Source organism: Camelina sativa, chromosome 19, assembly GCF_000633955.1.
Source record: "Camelina sativa cultivar DH55 chromosome 19, Cs, whole genome shotgun sequence".
Lineage (NCBI taxonomy): Eukaryota > Viridiplantae > Streptophyta > Magnoliopsida > Brassicales > Brassicaceae > Camelina > Camelina sativa.
The window spans coordinates 6,733,480-6,753,530 of record NC_025703.1 but is presented as its reverse complement, the minus strand read 5'-3'; the positions used below and the strand labels follow the sequence as shown (position 1 = coordinate 6,753,530).

Sequence of the window (20,051 nt, the reverse complement as noted above, 5' to 3'; positions counted from 1 at the left end):
TTCTACAATGGAGGGGTAGAGGATCAACACAATCTCAAGGAGAATGTTGAAGCTTTCCGTATAAACTATAGGGAGAACGCTGAGTGATGCAGATAGGGGAGGCCTTTAGCTTTAGTCTATGGACTTGCAGCTAAGGGTGGAGAAGAGTTTTAGATCACTATGGCCCTTTCTGGTTTTCCCACCATTGATGACATAACCAGAAACCATGTTACGACAGAGAATGCGAGACTTCACTCTATGCTCTGATCCAACAGAATGTGACGGACCAGTTATCAGACAGCTGACCAACAGTAACATTCAGTCAATGCTTTTTGTTCAAGTGTTCTTTTAGTCATCAAACCTGGATTCAATTCAACATACATCATTTGTCTATACCATACATATGATAAATGAGTTGTATGCTAGTCTGAAAAAATTATGTCTTGTGCTCCATTCCTAAAATTTTAAATATAAAGGCAATAACTGCAGCATCAATCATGAGTTTGGTACTAATCTCTAGTACTGCCTAAAAGTCAAATTCAGACGACCTGGTCGGAGACTTGTTTCCTGAACAAGAACTTTGGGGGCAGTATCTTTGAGAATTGATCTCACGCCATGGAAGACGTTTCTTGATCTTCCACCAAATATTAGAACATCTCCAGACTCCAAGACTAACGTTTCTACCTTGTTAACATCCTTCTGATCACCATACAAAAACTCGGCTATCTCCAATAGAAAATGAAACAATAGGCAATCCTTTCCGGATGGACTCTTGGCTCTCACCACTGTCCTGAATCATCAATAAGTTGATAATGAAGAAACTTGTTAGAAGAAAGATACAATTAAAAACAGTTCTTACGATGTGTATTAATTACTACGTAACCACTTTTATACTCCTGTAAAATCAATAACTTGTTCGTAGTAACTCATAAAAATACTAACCTGATGGAGACCAAGTCTCCCAGTGGATGTGTAGAAGTTAACAATACATATGTCTGGTGACATAGATGGTATAATAACTTCTCTCCTCCTCTCCTTTGATTTTGAGGCAGCAAGGGACTGTGATTCTTTAATTGCTTTCTCAACAAGCTGACTGAATTCAACAGGAATTTGTGGTGGGATGGAACCATCAACCGGTCGAGTTTCTCCATATCGACGAGTCTCACAGTCCCAGTTTTTCCCAAGGCACATCATTTTCAAGTGCAATATTGCTTCATTGCTGAAACCTGGTTGATAGAAGCCACCTTCACCCAAACCCAGCTGAAGGCATTTATTCACTATCATCACCTACACAATTTCAAGAACAGAAGAAACACAGATGATGCATTTAAGATCAGATACGCAACACATTCAGAAATAAGGAACTAGGGAGAGAGAGAGAGAGAAAGCGTACTTACTTGTTCATTGAATGACAAGTAGTTCTTGAGAAGTACCATTCCAGGTCTAATAACAATTCCAGTGTACCCCTTCGCTGCTTTCATCTTTTCTCTGTTTAGTTCAAACTGAGAGGGTTTTAGTACTATCCCCGTCTTCTTGAGAAAGATATCAAAAGATCTCATCATGGCCGGTCCTAGAATTTATGTGGCCTAAATCATATTTTATAATAAGATGATTTTATAATTTTAAATACATATTAGAATTTTAAAATTCTTTTTTTGCACTATTTTTAATTTATATATTATTTTAGTAAAAAATTTAACTAGTTCGAGTACATATAATATTAGTTTAAATAGTTTTACATTTTTACTATCAGTTTCCATTTTGTTGTCAACAATATTAGTTAGTGTTTTTGTTATCATCATTTTTTTTCTTTTAGTTATCATCGTTTCTAAATAAAAATTAAAGGTAAAAAAGGTGATTAACAAAAAAATGGAGAAGAAAAAAAATATAAGAACGGTCACTAAGAGACAATGTTGTATAAAATAAATAATGACCCAAACAATCATGGAAATCGAACCTGTGTGAGAAATGTTGAAGTTCTCTACGTCTGTATTATTACCAGTAGACCATTGAAAACTTTTAGAATATAGCCTTATTATTTTACTTTTAATACGTGGCCTAAAGCGAATGCTTCACTTGCCTTATGGACGGGCCGGGCCTGGATCTCATGCTGCTTTCATTTGAAGAGACCACTGCGTCACCAGACTGTTGAGCAGTACTATTCTGATCCTCAACACTAAAAAGCTCAACCTTCTGATCACTTGTATAAGACTCGTACTCCTGGCAAGACAGCATAACATCTTTAACCTGGTTCACAAGATCACGAGACATTCTAGCGCCATCCTTGCCCTCGCATATTCTAGAAAAACAAACAAAGCTCCACTAAGGTTATGGTTTGTTGAACTCCCTTTTCCACAAATCCTGCATTGAACTTATTAACGTACGCTTGCACTGGACTGTGTTCGTCGTTATACCTGGAACTATCTCTTGGAGACCATAATATTACTTAGTACGCAAGGCTAATCAAAGGACTCCGAGAATAACACAGACGATCTTGGAGCAACCAAGAATACTGAATACGAGACGATGACCAAGTGAAACTACCAGACTTTCGATTTGTTGATGATAAAAAAATGTGCCCTAATGCCAAAGAACGTCCACTTGATCCCCTGCGGACACCGAAGCCTCGGTGATTCATTAATTTTACTCGCAAAATTTTCCAAAAAGATGTAACTTTAGCAGTAGGTAAATGTTGAACTGAAGCGTTCACACTGACAAAGTGACAAATCTAATCGTAAATCGTGCCCTTTATATATGTGACAATTGGCAAAAAGAGACTCTTTGGTTAAATAATGTGAGCATTCATTCGTGTACAATGGGAAAATTTTGCAACTTTTTCAAGAGAGACTTTGAATCTGACGTATTTATGTATTAGAGACAGAAGTAAAAAAGGCTCTGTTCGGAAAACTTAATGATAAGCCACGTCATCATGGTTGAATAGTCAACATTTATTAATTGTTGTTGTAAGTTGTAACGAGAAGGTAAAGACTCTAGGTAGCCCAGAGGGTTTCATGATCAAATTCAATTCAATCACGGGAGCTGATTTTGTCGTTTCTCGTCCCCGACAATGATCAATGGATTTTCCTGTCAGCTAAAGAAACTAAAATAAGAGCTTTCTTCTTTTTCGATACCATTTTGTTTCAGGGATTTGCTCCGCCTACCAGATAGACTTGAAAAAAGGAGTTCATCTGTTCTTTGTGTTGCTGTGTTCTTCACATATGTGAGTACTTCAACTTAATCCTCTCTTCCACTCATATACTGTGGTTTGATTTTAGTTCTCAGTCTCTTTCTTGTTTCGTGTAACTTAAAGACTGAACTTACTACTTCAAACAAATCATTTAGCATATACTGTACAAATAATTGGTTCAGGCATGATGGTCCTTTTTTATTTGACCTTTAAAGAAATAATGATTAAGAATTTGATAATTTTTAGTTAATCTTGATGGAGGAGTAAGGTTCTTGCATGATTGTTACAGTAGTGTTGTTTGATTGTCAATTTCTTTCCCTTTGTTTATTGTAGATAGATGGATCAAATCGTAAACGTGGATGAGTTTCAAGAACTGGCCAAACAGGCCCTTCCTAAGATGTACTTTGATTTCTACAATGGAGGAGCAGAGGATCAACACACTCTCAAGGAGAATGTTGAAGCCTTCCGTAGAATCATGTAACAAAAATCGATATCAATATATCCATTTTGGTGGGTGATCGTGTAATAGGTTTACATGTGTTGTGTGTTTTGATTGATGTTCAGATTTAGGCCTAGGGTACTCGTTGATGTGAGCAAAATAGATATGTCTACCAAAATATTGGGGTTTCCCATCATGATTGCTCCCACAGCAATGCATAAGTTGGCTCATCCTGAAGGTCTGTTTAGTCTATGTTCATAACTAGCTCTCAAACAATATGCAGTTGCTGGATTTGGGAAATTGATTTCGATTTGTCTTCTATGTTAGGAGAAATCGCCACTGCCAAAGCTGCAGCTGCAAGTAACACTATCATGGTAATTGGTAATAAGGTGTCTATTTAAATGCATGTTTACATTGTTTAATGATTTATAGTGTTTTGTTGTGTGATTTCAGATAGTATCATTCATGTCTACTTGCACTATTGAGGAGGTTGCTTCCAGTTGTAACGCTGTTCGATTTCTTCAAATATATGTAAGTACACACTGTCATGGATTTTTGCTGCTTTTGTTATCTCCTCCAAACTATTGCTTCCTTGGTAGCTGGCCTTACTTCTTAGTTCCGCTCTAATATATTCTATAGGTGTACAAGAAACGTGATGTAACAGCTCAGATTGTGAGAAGAGCTGAAAAAGCAGGATTCAAGGCTATAGTTCTAACTGTTGATGTTCCCAAACTTGGTAGAAGGGAAGCAGATATAAAGAACAAGTAACATTCTCCATTACTCCTTTGACATTCTGGGGACATTTTCTTGCAGGAAAATTAGCTTTACTACTCCATTACTCTCCTCTTTTGGATTTACTACTTTGCTTAGCCTATCTGATATAAAGTAGTTTCTGAAAGGATGTTCCATACGTTTTCTCTAGAATGATATCCCCGCAGCTGAAGAATTTTGAAGGTTTAGTTTCGACCGAAGTTCGACCTGTGAGTAGAGCTTTTATTAAAAGGTTCATGTAAAGTAAAAGCTTACCAGTTGTTAACATGATAATTTCTCTTAGAATGAAGGTTCAGGGGTTGAAGCCTTTGCCGCTAGTACATTTGATGCTTCCTTAAGTTGGAAGGTGAAATCTTATAAATGATTCTTTCTGTGTCCTTGGAAGGTGAAATTTTACAAAGTTCCTATCTGACGGCATTCTTGGTAATTTTTGCATTGCAAAATTTTAGGACATCGAATGGTTGAGATCTATTACAAAGTTGCCAATCCTTGTCAAAGGGTTACTCACACGTGAAGACGGTAAGATCCATGTCTCATGTAGCATGTACCATGCTCTGTAGCAAGTCCAAGGCATATAAAAGAACACTCTGTTTGATGTTATTGGCAGCTCTTAAGGCTGTTGAAGCCGGTGTAGATGGTATAGTGGTATCTAACCACGGGGCTCGCCAGCTTGACTATTCCCCTGCTACGATAACTGTCTTAGAAGAGGTAACCCCATCAAAGCATGCTTTAGAAAAACTTATTCGTCTTAATTAACTGAATTTCGTTTCCTGGAACTGCAGGTTGTACATGTTGTTAGAGGTAGGATTCCGGTTTTGCTTGATGGAGGAGTACGAAGAGGAACCGATGTTTTCAAAGCGCTGGCGCTGGGAGCCCAAGCTGTTCTTGTACGCTATCAATGCTATATAGCATACATACTTCAGGTTACTCTCTCTGTTGATGTAACACTTTTAGTTGGCTGATGCAGATAGGGAGGCCTATAGTCTATGGGCTTGCAGCTAAGGGTGAAGATGGAGTGAAAAAAGTGATCGAGATGCTAAAGAATGAGTTTGAGATTACTATGGCCCTTTCTGGTTGTCCCACCATTGATGACATAACCAGAAACCATGTTAGGACAGAGAAAGAGAGACTTCACTCTATGCTCTGAAGTCTGATCCAACAAAATCAGACAGTCGACCAACAGTATGAGATACTGTCCATGGCTCCATCCAACATAAATAAAAAGCTCTAATTCAAGACAAGGGATTATTACGTTTGGACTTTGTCATGTTTATTTCGTTTTGCTTAACTTGCTGGTTATGATAACCCTATGAGAGAGACGGTTTTCTGATAGTGAAAGATGATCGACATATTAACCAATGGGACTAAAGGAAACATGATATCTCAGAATTTGACAAAATTTGTCACAATGTATACATCAGTCTTGATCAGTGAAATCCCTGGTCTGTAAAGAAAGACAAGCTGCATCGTAAATCACACAGCCAATATAGGCCGTCTCTCTGGGCATTTGGTGAGGAAGAAACTGGTGCGGTTATAAGGTGAGACAATATCATTATATCAAGATCATGAAAGTTCCTCCTGAAGCTCCAACTGGGACATACGATACTCTCTCTCAAACAACATGAACTCCTGCATTTGTAATGCATCTAAATCGATCAGATTATTCTCAGTCACTAAATTTGAATGATTCATATGCAGACAAGATCTCATTACTCATATTCCTTTTGATGTTTCGCAGCAAAAGTAACAAACATATTTCTGAGGCAGAACCATAAAATTAAAAGCTAACAGAATTCAGGTGAATAACCAACAACGATGTAATAAAAAATGAGGAGTGTTTGAATGTTTTTCATGGAGTAAAGAACTGAGTATTACTAACCTGTAATTGTTGCCGACTGAACAAAGAGAGAAACCCAGTTTCACCAGAAGCCACAAGCTCAATCAGTTCATCATGATCTTCAGGTGGATTTCCCGACTCCATCAGAGAAACAGAAACCTGTGAATACGTAATAAATGGAGGTTAATTCATCTAAACAGGGTCATGCGAGTAGGTATAAGTTCGATCTTCTATAGTTCTCGCCAATGTAAACAACCAAAGACTTTTCATTCTCTGCAAAAGTCTTAGTAGACACTTTTGTTATAGGGTAAGGTGAATTGGCCACAGAGAGATACGTATGTATCCATTGTTATAATTTAATATGGCAGAGGCTAGTTGCTTTACCTGCATCGATCGAAGAACGAGCTCTGGAAGACAGCATCTTCTACAGAGACCCCGGACAATATACGTTGCAGGTGTTTCAAGCGAGCCTTCTTTGCTTGAATACCAAGCGTCTAGGCGGGATATATCCATTGTAACACCTGCTTGGAAACGGGTAAGCTCACCTGCAGTCAAATTTTAAATTTTTTGCTTGTTTTATTAGTGCTGGTGATTTCATCTTGGATGAAACATCCCCAAATTTTTATGGAGAAAAGAAGGTAAACCACAGTGAACGAGAAATATGTTCCACAGAAATCCAAACCTTTAAAACCAGCTGCAGCCACTGCACTTAGAATACCACCGTCATTTGCATTATGTGGCCCAAGTCCATCACCCTTAATTGCTAAACACCGGAGCACAACCTCGATGCAGTAGCTGTCCCTTGAAGAAATCGATACATTGACCTGAAAGTGAAGAACACAAACATTAACGTCGTAGAATGCTTTCGAGATGCTGTCACATAATAGAATATATTAAATTCATGTCCAGGGAAGAAGCAAACTTATATATATATAACCATGGGTGAGGGAAAATCAAAGGTTCCAGGTAAACGAAACATTGGATGAAAGGATTACCATTAACTGGCGATCTAAGACAACTTCCTCACTGACAGAAGAGTAAAGTGCACTCATTAATGCAGCACAAACAGTGGCATCTGGGCGCAAACATTCACCAGAAGGCAAACAGAGCATCGCAGTTGCATGCAATTCAAGGAACAAATATTCTTCTGATTCGAATACATGGTCTTCGAGAAATGTCATCCAGGGATTGTCTCGTCCTGTATTGAGGTTCAAAACTATCACATTTAACAGCATTTTCAATTAACCTAAAAAATGCAAAGTCATGCATAGTCAACCATATATTATAAAGTATGGCACCACTTACTGAGGAGCAATGTCAAAGAAGAATCCAGAGTCTCTTTGGCTGCTACAACAGCCCTCTGATTTTCCTCTTCTGACAGTTCAGTGACTTCAGCATTCTCTAATTGGAATTTGAGCCAGTTGCGATATTTTGCATCACAGGAATAATACTCATTCTGTTGAAAGACAAAGAGGTACGTTTTATCTGGATACTGTCAAAGGAATAACAAAGCGTAAAACTGCAGTGAAGCATACCCAGTCTTGGAACTCTTGCAAATTCTCGGAAACATAGTCCTCAAGAGTATCTGGATTTTCTGAGAGTTGCTTCAGAGGTTCAGCAAGAAAACTAAGAAGCGTGTGTGCACCCACGGGAGTTGCAGGCACCCTCCACATGGCGATCAAAGCAAACTCTCTGAAAAGTATGTTGCTGAAGAGAGGAAAAACAATAATACCATGAAACAGAGCCAAAAGTGAAGGATATAAGTGGTTGACAGATGTTACATATTAAAAGGATTTCTGGTCCTCTGGTTTCAACATTACGTCTCCATTAAGGAATTGAGAAATAGCCTACATTTTCCTAATATGCAGAGAATTCTTCGCAGAAACAGATATACAGCCATATGTCAGTATGTATTGACCGTACCTGTGCATCAAAGATCGCAATAGTAATTTGGAAGTAACATCCTTGACATCCTTTATAGTAGATGGAGGTGTAAAACAGAGCCACTGAATCGCTATGGCTTTTTGAAGACTCTGCTGACGATGCTGCTCCGCAACATCAACTGAGGGATCATATTTTGCAAGTTTGATTTCCCGAGATCTTGACAAAACCCTGTGAGTGTTCCATGAAGTTGCAACTTCTGAGATTAATAGAGTCAAATGTATCTCACTACTACATATTAAGCTAGGAAAAAATCTCGACCATTATTACCTGTCAACTATTTCTTCAAAATTTCCTTTAGTGTCATCCACAGGAGAAAATGGCAAGTATTCCATAGCGGACAGGAAGATTTTGTACTTCACATGTACGCTATTTACAGAGCAGAAGGAAAAATGTCAAAGAATTAACTTTATGTCATACACCTATATGCAATATGGGTGCTTGTCCACGAAGTTGAGAGGGTCACACAATGCAATATGAAAGACTATCCTCCGATATTTATCATCAAATAACCGAAAATATAATTAGAAATACCTGCTATGCATCCTTAGCTCCATCATGTGTACAAAAAGTTCAATGCATCGATGAGGAGCAAGCTGGGAAGCATAAATTCCTACTAATTCTTCATGTTGTTTTGAAAATAGAAACATCGCATACCTGGCAACATTTCACAGGTCACTAAAAAGCCAGTTGAACATAATATGCATATAATGTATCATGAAGTAGGATAATAAGTTCCATAAATGCACTCTGCTAAGACAGAGAAACCATCTTGAAGTGACTCACATATGAAGAATAAGATCACCAACATTATTGAGCTTCTCACTGAAAGAGTCGTTGATTTCATCAGTAAATAGAAGCCTAATAACAAGCACCACATGGGCACCGAACTTTATCATATGAGGATCTCCATGGGGCCTGCCAGATGCAAAACGTATTAAGTCAAGGCACTCATATAGCAATGCTGCAACAAACTATAAATAACCAAGAAACATCAGCAAATAGATATTGTCATTTCGAGACCCCTACCACAACATCCCTGAGTTGGGAATTTTTGTTAATTTGAAAGAAAATGCTAGGATCCGACAATCAGCAGATTATCCCATAATTTTTAATAGAAATAAAACTATCTGGAGAAAAATTATTGATTGCCTGAAGTTGCTTTGATCATCGTCTAAGGGCGCTATCCATGACCATATGATATCAAGAAGATGTGATATATCGCCCAACATAAGGTTCATCTGCCAAAAGAAAGTAATAAAGATGAACATAATACTTGACAGAAAAATCTATGGCTATTAAAATACCTGAATTTGCCGGTGCTGCTCTTTGCAACCTCTGACAACAGCTTCGTGCACCATTTCCCTATGCCAGGAAAAAAACAGTAAGTTGGGCTGTCGCTCTTTACAGACAGGACAAAAAGAAAATTTCCCAGTAGTCGCATTCATACCCTGAATGGAGTTTCTGAAGAAGAGCAGGAAGGTCACGGGGTTGTTGGTTTAGAACATGGAGGGGCCAATCTTCTTGCCCAAGTGAAGCCTGACAACCATTTTGCATAGTTTCCGGGTCATCAACGCAGCTTCTAAACCTTTCTGCCAACCCTGGCTTTGATTGGGCGAGTTCAAGATCAACCTGAACATCAAGCCAAGATTTCGCCATAGCCCAGCAAGCTGACTGCAGAAAAATCACCATCAACGCTAAACAATGTCAATTCATGCAGCACTAAAGTAATCTACAGAACAAGTTAGAGGAAGATAGCAGTTTCCAGTTTCTAAAAAAAATTCATATGAATGGTAGCGACTAAAACAGGTCTTGTCAATAATTCATAACCATCTTTAAAACAATTTTATGAGTGATAATTCAGTTCGACAGGGACACACGTGCAGGGTAATAACTCAAGACGAAGTAACCTTTCAAATAAGCACCTTAGAATATAATGCTGAATATTTGGCAAGACAACCAAGAAAAAATGTCAACAGTTCATTAAGTAAGAGAAAAATGGTATCCAAGAAAGCAAAGTTGGAATATGCTAAATAAAATCAATCTGATTATACAAGTGTGCATGCCCTTACCTCCCAATCGGTACAAACTGGTAACATGCGGTTCAGGTTGCTACATTGTGTTGCAAAAACAGCAACTTCATGTTTGCCGCCATCCTGCTCTGCAATTTTCTTCAGAAACAAATGAAGAAAGAATAGTAAGTTATGTTTCTCTGAGGGAAAATTAACCTCAAATTCATTAAAAAGCAATAAAACTATCCAGATTCTGTTTTACCTCCGATGCACAGTAGGACGCCCATTTCCAAAGACGCAGTTGATTGCCAAAGCCACTTTCCTGCTCAATGGCCTGGAGAGTCCTATTTTTCCCATTCTTTACTAATGCCTCAACAGAAGGAAACATGTCCATTCCAGAAAAAGTGCATAAAGTTGCGGCTCTCCATGGCTGCCAAAGTAGAAATATTAATCGACATTATCGCTACACACCTTTCTAATCAGTATCCTTAGAGAATTCATATAATTATTAATATTACCTGCCCAGCGGACCTGCAGAGATCACATGCCTCTTCTATTCTCCCAGCCCTTATCAAAGTCCAAACATCCTCAAGAACAGATTCATCTTGTTTCTGCCAAAGAGAAGTTGTCAATAGTTATTTTAATTAACAGAGATAATGAAAACGAAATATGACCCTCACAGGGTTACTAGAACATACAAAAGAAGCAGTTATAATTGCTATGTTATACGCCCTAAAGCAAGCCATTTAGTTAAATAATTGAGAATCAGATCTTAGTTATGAAAAATAGGCGGCCATTATGACAAAATTTCTGTTACCCTTCTCATCCACATTGCATTGCTTTCTGCAAAGTTCCACCAACATTGTGTATACCATGTATTCATATTGAATGATATATTGAAATGTTAAAACATGCACATCAGCACTAATAATTTAGATGAACCTAATGTTAACCATAGCTGAACAGACTTACATTGTCATCAGGAAGAATACGAGCATGTTCACGTGTTGGAGCGTCAAAATCCAGATGGTGTACAGTGTCACCGGTAGAGCCATTTTTCTTGAGATATCTTTGTGTGTGATGCCACACTCCAGCGTTCGGAAGATAAGTACCCACATGAGATCCCCGCACCTGAGAACATTAACATTTCCTAGTAAGCAAATTCTAATAAAGTGTTAATCACCTCTATCAATTTTGGGGTTCATCACACAATTCTTTACCTAAGTTGAATAAAGCCTAGGAAACAGTACCAACACCCTCAATATATGACAAGTACGAACACAAACTACAGACAACGTTTAGAAGCAATAGATAACATTCCATTCATACACAATGAGGTCCAGTATTTCTCTTGGCGCAGAGGAATTCACTACTAGAAAATAATGCAAACATGACCAGACCAGATCAACCAATCAAGAAAAATGCCAAAATGACAATGGTAAACTAATATATTGAAAAAGAATATACTGGAATAGCCACCTTTCTTTCCAAGTCAAGTGATTTTGAAGCCATTTCTTCAAGCCACATGACTATCCGAAGGCATAGCTGAGCTGTATGGTCGTTTACAACAAACTGACAAGCCTCCAAATGAGACGTTGATGGCACCTAACGACATTCATCATAATCAAATAAGCCAACGCGTAAGATGTATCAAATATGAATGATTAATTTTTAAAAAAAATTACGAAAGAATGCTTACCAGGGTCAGTTCCTTCGGAACTTGTTCAGTAACTGCAAGGGCAAAGACACATAATCGATAATACCATTTCTAAGACAAGCCACCCAGTACTTTAATTGAAAATATTACATGACACAGCGCTTTGACAGACATCAGTAATAAAAATGAACACAACGCCTGCCCTATTCCTAAAGGCCAAAGCAACAGAATGATGGAGTTGAGTTTCCTAACCTTTTCCATATAGGTTCCATAAAAGTGACCAGGAGGCAGCCTCACCAAGCAAAAGCTGAGCCTTCTGTCTCATAAGTTTATCCTCCACAACACGATGTCTAATATCTGATCCATATCTGTAGATACCGGAAAGGCGAGACACAAACAAAGAATTTAAAGTTGAAGACGTTCTGACTGTTGAACTCTCAGAGCCAGAAGACATACCTAATAGATTGTGAAACATGCCTGCATGATTCCTCAAGTCTCAGTATTAGATCTGGAATGGGCATTAGTCCTGCAGAACCAAGACGCCATAATTACAATAAGAGATAACCAGATAAGAATGGGACTACAACAACTAAGTAAAGAGAATCCCACAAACAGATACATTGGATAGTTGAGATTTTGAAAGAATGAGAACCACATAAACGCATGCAGAGAAACACACCCGTATATCTGCATATACATGTATGCACAAAACTAATACGAAGACTGATATATAAAACAAACCTTGAAGGGCAGAATCAATTAGGGAAGCAAACAAAGCAAAAGTTGTATCCCCACTCTCGGCTAACTCATCATCCTCAATCTTGCAAGCCTTGAGTGATTGACTTTCTACTCGACGAAACGAAGCCTCATTATCATCATCCAGAATTCCAACACTCTCCGTCCTGGAAGCAGATAACGGGTTTGTATGTGTTCCTTCGTAGTGATCGGTGTGAAAATTGTCAACCTCCTCCTTAATGTTTTCAAGAAGCAAAGCAGTATTTGTTGGACTATGGATGTTATGCCCATCATAAAGTAATCTGTTCTCACGGACATTTGAACTCAAGACTTCCTCATGTGGCGATGTAGAGTGTCTCTTTCTGCAAGCATTGTACACGGGCATCAAAATGTTATACCTCCAAAACACGTAAATAAGAGGTTAAGCAATACACATCAATGCAGAGTTCACAATACAAAGAACATAAAAATGTTTTCAATTCTAATTCTTATGAATGAAGTAAACCCATACGCAGATTTATGAACTGAAACCATAAACCCTAACAAGATAACAAAATCCAAAACTTCAACAAAATTCCGAAACTTTCGAGTACAATCTTATTCAAGTATTGCTACATTCAGCTGATTTAGACTGTACTTACAAACAAACGACAACCCACGAAAAAAAATCCCACTTTAAAATCCAAAATAACGAGAGACCCAGAATAGTATGCAAATCGGGAAAAGGGTAAGTCGAAATAGTTACCGATAACGACGGAATTGATCTCTAACACTGAGAACCTCGGGGTCGAAGTAACTAGGGGAAGTCTCCATATCCATGTCCATTTCTTCGCCAGCAAAAAATAACTACTCCAAAGTGCTATAAGAAAATCTTAGAAAACAATTCAATCGCGGGATAAAGCTTGAGCGTCGATTAGGGTTTTGTAGTCGTCGAAATCTAAAACCCTCTAAAAAAATCCTCCGCCCGGTGGAAGACAGTGCTACGATACTACGAGCACCGAACAGTCACGCCAGCAAACCAGAGTTAATAGAGCACAAGCCGAACGCTGCGTTTCATCTTTCAAGCCCAGTAAAAAAAGAAGGGGGTATAACTGTAATAAAATAGAAAATTAGGGGCAGTAATGAAAAAAACAGACCAGCGGAAACGAGTTTTTTAATAAGCTTTTCCCAAGCCGTGGTTTTTATCCTCTCAGAGAGCGTTCTTTAGAGATGACGGCGCTTATCCGGTGTTGCTCCTCCTTCTCCTATACTTCCGGTGGACAAACACCGCCGCGCGACAAGTCTCATGGTCCAGGTTAGCTCATAGTTCACTAGCTGAATCAGATTTCCAATTCAAGGGTCTATGTTGCTATGTGAGTGATCCTCTTTTTGGTGATGAGGCATCAGAATGTCGGAGACTGAACTAGGCTTTTGTAATTTCATTCTGGGTGATTGTGTTGCTTAGAACACGCATTATGTTCATTGTAGCTTGATTATGCCCTCTCAACTCTTGGAAGCATTTTTTTACTCTAAGCGTGATCTCCTGTTGTGTTGTTCTCATTTGTGTTCTTGTTGAGATCTTTGTGATACATCTCCCATATCCGTGTCACAAGAAGACCCTGAATACGAATTCATCTTACTGGATTTGCTTTTTTCAGGGATTGCAAAGTTAGTAGTCAGAAACCCTGGAGATCATCATCCTTTCTCCAAAATTTTGCAGTTGTCTTCTCAGCACAAGGAGCGTGAAGGCAGCGTGGGAACTCTTGAAAAGTTTTCAGCTTTTGAGGTAGGTTGGTGAGTTCCGTGATGTTTAGATATATCCTATGAGTATTCTATTGCTTGAATACCAGGATAGTGGTTGACTCAGTTTAGTTTTTGCTGTCAAGTTTTTTCGTTTTGATAGTAAGCCTTTAGATATGGATGTGGCAGGGAATTGGGAGGCTCAAATTACCGGTAATGGCTGTGTTGTTGACAAACTCCCTACAAATGGCTACACCACTTGAAGCTTTGGCTGCTGAGACATGTGAGCCAGAGAGCTCAATGTTCAGCATGCCAATTTTGTTACTTGTAGCTTTAGTTGGAGCCACTGTTGGAGGTAGTGAACTAGTCTTTTTTCAAACTTTGCTCCTACGAACTGTACCCATTGGGGTTTTTGATAACAATTTTTGTGGTACACAAACCAGGGTTGGTTGCTCGGCAGAGGAAAGGGGAGTTACAGAGATTGAATGAACAACTACGACAGATTAACGCAGCTCTTAGGAGACAAGCGAAAATTGAGTCTTATGCACCAAGCTTGAGTTATGCCCCGGTGGGAGCAAGAATCCCAGAGAGTGAAATCATTGTGGAACCAAAGAAACAAGAGTTGATTTCCAAGTTGAAAACAGGAAAAACCTATCTTAGGAGCCAAGAACCAGAGAAAGCGTATGCTGAGTTTAAGATAGCTTTGGAACTTGCTCAGAGTCTCGGAGACCCCATCGAAGAAAAGAAAGCTGCAAGAGGCTTAGGCGCCTCGCTTCAACGCCAAGGGAAGTATAGAGAAGCCATTCAGTATCACTCCATGGTTCTAGCCATCTCAAAGAGGGTAGGTGAAGATTCTGGAATCACTGAAGCATATGGAGCTATTGCAGACTGTTATACTGAGCTGGGAGATCTCGAGAAAGCTGGAAATTTCTATGACACATACATTGCTCGGTTAGAGACAGACTGATTCTTCCGCAATGTCCTTTGTTGTATGTTTGTGTTCTATGTCAAATCACATAAAATGGACATCCAAATCCCTTTTATTGAATGTAATTCGCTTGTCTTACAATCCATGGGGATACATAAACTAAGCATACAGCTGAAGATGAAACTTTATATAGATAACTTAAGTGAGAGATGACAGACACACACACAAACAAGTTCTAGAAAAAGGAAAAACAAAAGAAAGAAAAGCAAAGAGAATGAACTTAAGATCAGTGCCACGATCGGAGGTTTATTACTGATAGTACATGAGCTGTTGTGCGGCGGCAACATTCTGATAGCCACCATCGTACATGGCTGCAGTATGTCCAGCTGCATTCATTCCATGAGCTGCTTGCCTTAGAGGGTGTTGACCCTGTGGATGCATTAGGGCATTCACACTAGCCATCTTGCTTAATGCCAATTGCCTCTCATAGGCTAAGAGATCAGCTGCAGACAGACCAGGCACTGGTGCTGGGGCAGGTGGGGGAAGTGGGTTTGAGGCTGTACCTGGTGGAGTTGGCTTGTTTCCCCATGAGCACTACAATTAACAGAATCAAATGTCAGATTACGTGCTAAGTCTCAGATAAAGCAATTTTTGGGAACAGTGAGATCAAATAGAGAAGGATATTTTGTGGTTAACCAAAATTGAAGTACCTTAATCTGTCTGTTAAAGAGGTACGGCTGACTGTTACCCATCTGAATAGCAAGAGCAGCCTCAGGATGCGTATTATATCTCACGAAACCAAAGCCTTTGTCTCGTTGGACACGAACCTCTTCAATAACTCCAGCGCCAAGAGCATGGAAGTAGCGGTGTAGATCAAGCTGAGTAACCTTCAAGATAGATAGCTGTCATGATGTATTCGAAATCGACTGATCCATCAAAGAGCCTCAATAAAACTGTTTTTATTGTGCTAGTGATCCAAGTTACAAGGACCACTTCCTAGTGGATACCGTACCTCTGGAGCAAGGTTTCCCACATAAACAGTAGTAAACTGAGAATTGTTTTCAGGTGCTTCCTCATTTAGGGTCTCTTTACCATCCTCTGCACAATCAAACGACCAACGTAGCTTTGTTAGCTGTCAGTTTTTCTTATTACCCAGAGAAAATCAATGTATTTTCACGAATTCCACTTGCAGGAGAAAGAGAAAATTCAGAATTTGCACAGTCAAAGAAGAAGCACCTGATGAGCCAGTTGTAAGTTCTACAACACTTTTTCCATCAGAACTGTGCTTATCCTCACCAGAAGTAGCGCCCTTCGTGGCCCAGTTGCATCTGATCTGTCTGCTACTTAACCACTTACCTGCGAATATGTGGTAAAATCAAAAATTAATTGCTAAGAATAATGACACAAACTCAGTTCTTGACTAATAAATCAAGAAAACTCATAGAAATAGAAACTATGTAACTTTCAGCAGTTATTGACTAATAAATCATGAAAACTCATAATACGAACTCCACAATCGAGAAGGCACAGTTCACAAATGAGAATGAAAGTCCTGAGATCTCAGCTACAATACAATCCTTACCATTCATCTCATTAATGGCAGTTTGAGCTTCCTGCAAATAAATTCAACATTTCACATTAATGTAAACCACAAAAGATCCTTGAGCTAAAACAACTAGTCACCGCATGACTTAAAGAATATACATCATTACCTGTTGATTGCGGAAGGAAACAAACCCAAAACCTCTTGAGCGCCCAGTTTTCTGGTCCCACATAACTCTTGCATCCCTTCAAGTGAATACTGATATTAGACTCAGTTCAAGATTACGAGTTGGATGTGATGATTCTCTTAATCAATAGTAGATTCATTTAATCAATAGGAGAATTTTGTAATTCTTTAAGAAAGTGTTAGAGCAAGCATATGAAAACTTACGAACAAGCGGGAAAAACAGAAAAGCTTTGATATAATGTAGCGTCAGTAACCTCTGGACTGAGATCTCCAACAAAAATGTTGAAATGGCCTGCAACTCATGAGAAACAATAGCATTGAGCATCCCAAACAAACAAAATGCAAATCTTTGAAAAAATCCAAAACTTACTTGAAGTGTCTTCCCTCTGACCAGTGGCATATGCCCAATTGACTTTGATAGGCTGTCCAAACCTGTGAAATCAAGTATTCTAACCTAAGATAAAAGCGTTTGAAGAAATAATGAAAGAACAGAACAATAAAACTTGTTCCTTACAGATGCCTTCCATTCAGAGACAGTATAGCCAGAGCAGCGGATCTACGGTCAAAGTAGTGAACAAATCCATATGATGACTGCAATCAGAAAAAGTACATTTTTGTCAGTGAGTCCCTTTTTTAGTTAAGTTGAGATACCCAATCTAAGTAGAGCAGCAAGTAGAATTTTCCTCAAGCATACACAACTAGGCAATTATTTTGTTATGCTCGTCCAAAAAAAGAATACTACTTTAAAAGACGGTCACTTTCACAATCTTAACACAAAAAAGTTAGAAAAAAGGTGCATTTCGAGTCTGTCTACCTTATCCTTCCTGATGAGTTTACTGCTTTCAACAGGGCCAGTGCTAGTAAAAATCTCTTGAAGCAGAGGCTCTGTGACCTGTGTATGGATGTTTCCAACATACCTGCCAAATGATTATAGGAGTTAAAACATAAAACTCAGAACTACACCTTCAAAACAAAGTGATGCTCAAAACCAATTCACTCACACGCTACGGCAAGTACTGGGATCAAAACCAGGAGGAAGGTTTCCACTTGGAACAGGCTCTAACTGCAAATGCCCAAAAGTATGAAAAAAAAAAAAAATCAAAAAATATGAAAAGGGATTGCAGCAAAAGAAGAAAAAATCATTCCTTTTCTATCTCCATAAGCTCAATTTGGTAATGACCCAACAAAAAACTAAAACACAAAAGACATCATCAACAGATAAAAGAACGAATTGTTAGCCTGGGTACAGGATCTGGAAACCCTAGCCTTCCCGTTCAATCAAATCATAAAATGGAACACAAACGATACAGCCCGTTGGAATGAGCCATAGCTTCAAATGATGAACACAAACTAAACCCGACCCGGAATTAAAGGACCCACGAGAGAGACGATAGTGTAGAAATGGAATTAACAAAAAAAAAAACTTTAACAACTCCAATTTCGACCAAAATTAGACACATCGAAGAAGATGTAATTAGGTAGGGCAAAAAAAAAAGACCTGAGGAGGAGCCAAAACACCAGGATGGTAAAGAGAGTGTTGCTGCATCAGAGCTTGTTGCTGCATCAAAACTTGTTGTTGTTGTTGTTGTTGCTTCAGTCTCGGATTCTGCATTTTTTTTTTTGGCCCCAACTGCGATGAAAAAAAAGATATCTGTTTTGTTTCTCCCAGAAAAGCTCTCCGCTAGGGTTCAGGTACTATCTCGCTCACGAGATGAAGAAAGAANAAAAAAAAAAAAAAAAAAAAAAAAAAAAAAAAAAAAAAAAAAAGAGAGAGAGGAAAAAAAATCAGAGAGGAAAAAAAAAATCAGAGAGGAAAGAGAAAGAAGCTGTCCGTAGAAGATGAGAGGGACCGTGCGGCACAAGTGAACTATTTATAGCACGATTTATTTTATTGCTACTTTTCAGACAAGAAGTGAGGTGATACTAACATTACAGGACTGTGACGATCTTTTTTTCTGGTGACAGCCAATAATACTTCTTGTTGTTATTTCCCTTTGCTGACACAGCCCATCACCAGACCCAAGCCCATATCTAAAACGAAGTCGTTTATCCCGTGGATGTGGAGGGACCACTATCTCTCTGACTAAACTTGTTCCGTGGACCCAAGCGTGTATATTGAGTTAGTCAGGTCTGTGTAAACTGATTTGAGTTCGTGGTCTAAGTTCAGGGTCTTGAAATAAAAAATAATAATGATAGAAAATTGTATTTATCATCTTCTTCTTTTTTTTGTGATACATATCAAATTTTCAGATCAATTATAAATTGTCATTGTAACTTAAACCTAATTCTTCAAACATTGAATAACCTTAAATATCCACTACAACTTGTGGTATTACTTAATCATCAGCTCGATTAAAATTTAAGTATGGTCCACCAACATCATCTCATTATGAGGTTTGACAATGTACATTTATGTTAGCTGGTTTACGACTATTCCAAACAAACGTATAAAAACGTCTCCATTATAATAATTTTTTGAAAATCTTCACCAAGAATTCTGGTACTACTCTTATCGGTAGAGGTAATTTGATTATAAAAATGTCAGAGATAATACAAATTGATGTCTTTACCAACATGGTCCAACCAGGTCAATCAAAACTAAAAAAATGTACAAAGAAAAAAAATCCAAAGTTATTAGGATCGAAACAAAGTATTGACCATTGTTATGTATTCTATATGAAATTTGTGTATTATGTCATCATCATCATATATAGATATACTTGAGTTGAGTTTCCAAAATTACTGGCTTAAGTGATTCCACTATAAAAATGGGAAGATGAATCATAATAAGACATGATTGGATGTATCTAGATATGTGTCTCTCTTTTTTTTTTTAGAGAAAGTGGGGACTTTGTTTTAGGCATTATACTAGTAGCATTTATGACTTCAGATCTCACCCAAATTTTTAAATTTTACCGGGCATTTCACGCCGCCGGCGAGTAATTCCGAACAAAGTTTTTTTTTTTTTTTTTTGGGCAAACGTATACACAACACACACAAAGAGAGGAGCTGAAAAGTCCAAAGAGATTTTTATTTTTATTTTCCGATTTCCCACTTCTCTTTCTCTCTCTCTCTCGCAGAAACTTCCAAAAAAGAAAACAAAAAACAATACTACAA

At 38.3% G+C, this 20,051-nt stretch overlaps 5 protein-coding genes across 6 annotated transcripts; 2 read left to right on the top strand and 3 right to left on the bottom strand.

Annotated features, from left to right (window-relative positions):
- On the bottom strand, nucleotides 449-2,268 carry LOC104765222 (alpha-ketoglutarate-dependent dioxygenase abh1-like). The gene is given in 5 exon segments (XM_010488901.2): nucleotides 449-703; nucleotides 705-769; nucleotides 922-1,266; nucleotides 1,377-1,533; nucleotides 2,069-2,268. Coding segments are annotated over 5 exon segments (957 nt in total). The 5' UTR covers nucleotides 2,251-2,268; the 3' UTR covers nucleotides 449-495.
- Nucleotides 3,049-5,731, top strand: LOC104765218 (peroxisomal (S)-2-hydroxy-acid oxidase GLO4). 2 transcript variants are annotated; one of them, XM_010488898.2, is made up of 12 exons: nucleotides 3,049-3,199; nucleotides 3,504-3,643; nucleotides 3,731-3,843; nucleotides 3,933-3,979; nucleotides 4,059-4,136; nucleotides 4,245-4,369; nucleotides 4,528-4,585; nucleotides 4,660-4,722; nucleotides 4,826-4,895; nucleotides 4,984-5,084; nucleotides 5,159-5,263; nucleotides 5,344-5,731. In XM_010488898.2, exons 2-12 carry the CDS (start codon nucleotides 3,504-3,506, stop codon nucleotides 5,521-5,523), a joined length of 1,080 nt encoding a protein of 359 aa, XP_010487200.1. In that variant the 5' UTR covers nucleotides 3,049-3,199; the 3' UTR covers nucleotides 5,524-5,731. The 2 variants fall into 2 exon arrangements, with proteins under 2 accessions (XP_010487200.1, XP_010487199.1); XM_010488897.2 differs by having other exon boundaries at nucleotides 3,050-3,199; nucleotides 3,500-3,643.
- LOC104765220 (nuclear pore complex protein NUP107-like) lies at nucleotides 5,736-13,587 on the bottom strand. The gene is made up of 24 exons (XM_010488899.2): nucleotides 13,304-13,587; nucleotides 12,565-12,920; nucleotides 12,280-12,349; nucleotides 12,076-12,191; nucleotides 11,866-11,897; nucleotides 11,646-11,771; nucleotides 11,139-11,297; nucleotides 10,685-10,777; nucleotides 10,429-10,596; nucleotides 10,227-10,325; nucleotides 9,605-9,828; nucleotides 9,462-9,519; nucleotides 9,307-9,395; nucleotides 8,941-9,072; nucleotides 8,689-8,811; nucleotides 8,425-8,523; nucleotides 8,137-8,325; nucleotides 7,749-7,920; nucleotides 7,519-7,669; nucleotides 7,209-7,411; nucleotides 6,896-7,037; nucleotides 6,598-6,758; nucleotides 6,256-6,372; nucleotides 5,736-6,005 (listed from the first exon to the last, which is right to left on the bottom strand). The coding sequence occupies exons 1-24, from the start codon at nucleotides 13,381-13,383 to the stop codon at nucleotides 5,940-5,942; spliced, it is 3,225 nt and encodes a 1,074-aa protein (XP_010487201.1). The 5' UTR covers nucleotides 13,384-13,587; the 3' UTR covers nucleotides 5,736-5,939.
- Nucleotides 13,723-15,381, top strand: LOC104765217 (protein FLUORESCENT IN BLUE LIGHT, chloroplastic). The gene is made up of 4 exons (XM_010488896.2): nucleotides 13,723-13,852; nucleotides 14,196-14,323; nucleotides 14,467-14,632; nucleotides 14,721-15,381. The coding sequence occupies exons 1-4, from the start codon at nucleotides 13,768-13,770 to the stop codon at nucleotides 15,242-15,244; spliced, it is 903 nt and encodes a 300-aa protein (XP_010487198.1). The 5' UTR covers nucleotides 13,723-13,767; the 3' UTR covers nucleotides 15,245-15,381.
- LOC104765216 (oligouridylate-binding protein 1C-like) lies at nucleotides 15,372-18,690 on the bottom strand. Its single transcript, XM_010488895.2, has 12 exons — nucleotides 18,433-18,690; nucleotides 17,936-17,997; nucleotides 17,749-17,851; nucleotides 17,449-17,525; nucleotides 17,305-17,366; nucleotides 17,139-17,226; nucleotides 16,918-16,993; nucleotides 16,788-16,818; nucleotides 16,442-16,561; nucleotides 16,218-16,303; nucleotides 15,916-16,092; nucleotides 15,372-15,799 (listed from the first exon to the last, which is right to left on the bottom strand). The coding sequence occupies exons 1-12, from the start codon at nucleotides 18,544-18,546 to the stop codon at nucleotides 15,515-15,517; spliced, it is 1,281 nt and encodes a 426-aa protein (XP_010487197.1). The 5' UTR covers nucleotides 18,547-18,690; the 3' UTR covers nucleotides 15,372-15,514.

What these genes read in the sequence shown, in the direction of transcription:
- LOC104765218 (XM_010488898.2), top strand. Translation starts at nt 3,504, where the DNA reads ATGGATCAAATCGTAAACGTGGATGAGTTTCAAGAACTGGCCAAACAG. An exon ending in GAAGCCTTCCGTAGAATCAT is followed by an intron (nt 3,644 to 3,730) that starts GTAACAAAAATC and finishes ATTGATGTTCAG; the next exon opens with ATTTAGGCCTAGGGTACTCG. An exon ending in CTGCAAGTAACACTATCATG is followed by an intron (nt 3,980 to 4,058) that starts GTAATTGGTAAT and finishes GTGTGATTTCAG; the next exon opens with ATAGTATCATTCATGTCTAC.
- LOC104765220 (XM_010488899.2), bottom strand. Translation starts at nt 13,383, where the DNA reads ATGGACATGGATATGGAGACTTCCCCTAGTTACTTCGACCCCGAGGTT. An exon ending in TCTGCAGGTCCGCTGGGCAG is followed by an intron (nt 10,597 to 10,684) that starts GTAATATTAATA and finishes CTACTTTGGCAG; the next exon opens with CCATGGAGAGCCGCAACTTT. An exon ending in GATGATCAAAGCAACTTCAG is followed by an intron (nt 9,073 to 9,306) that starts GCAATCAATAAT and finishes TGCATCTGGCAG; the next exon opens with GCCCCATGGAGATCCTCATA.
- LOC104765217 (XM_010488896.2), top strand. Translation starts at nt 13,768, where the DNA reads ATGACGGCGCTTATCCGGTGTTGCTCCTCCTTCTCCTATACTTCCGGT. An exon ending in CGACAAGTCTCATGGTCCAG is followed by an intron (nt 13,853 to 14,195) that starts GTTAGCTCATAG and finishes TGCTTTTTTCAG; the next exon opens with GGATTGCAAAGTTAGTAGTC. An exon ending in AAAAGTTTTCAGCTTTTGAG is followed by an intron (nt 14,324 to 14,466) that starts GTAGGTTGGTGA and finishes TGGATGTGGCAG; the next exon opens with GGAATTGGGAGGCTCAAATT.
- LOC104765216 (XM_010488895.2), bottom strand. Translation starts at nt 18,546, where the DNA reads ATGCAGAATCCGAGACTGAAGCAACAACAACAACAACAACAAGTTTTG. An exon ending in TGGGAAACCTTGCTCCAGAG is followed by an intron (nt 16,093 to 16,217) that starts GTACGGTATCCA and finishes TCTATCTTGAAG; the next exon opens with GTTACTCAGCTTGATCTACA. An exon ending in TCTTTAACAGACAGATTAAG is followed by an intron (nt 15,800 to 15,915) that starts GTACTTCAATTT and finishes TGTTAATTGTAG; the next exon opens with TGCTCATGGGGAAACAAGCC.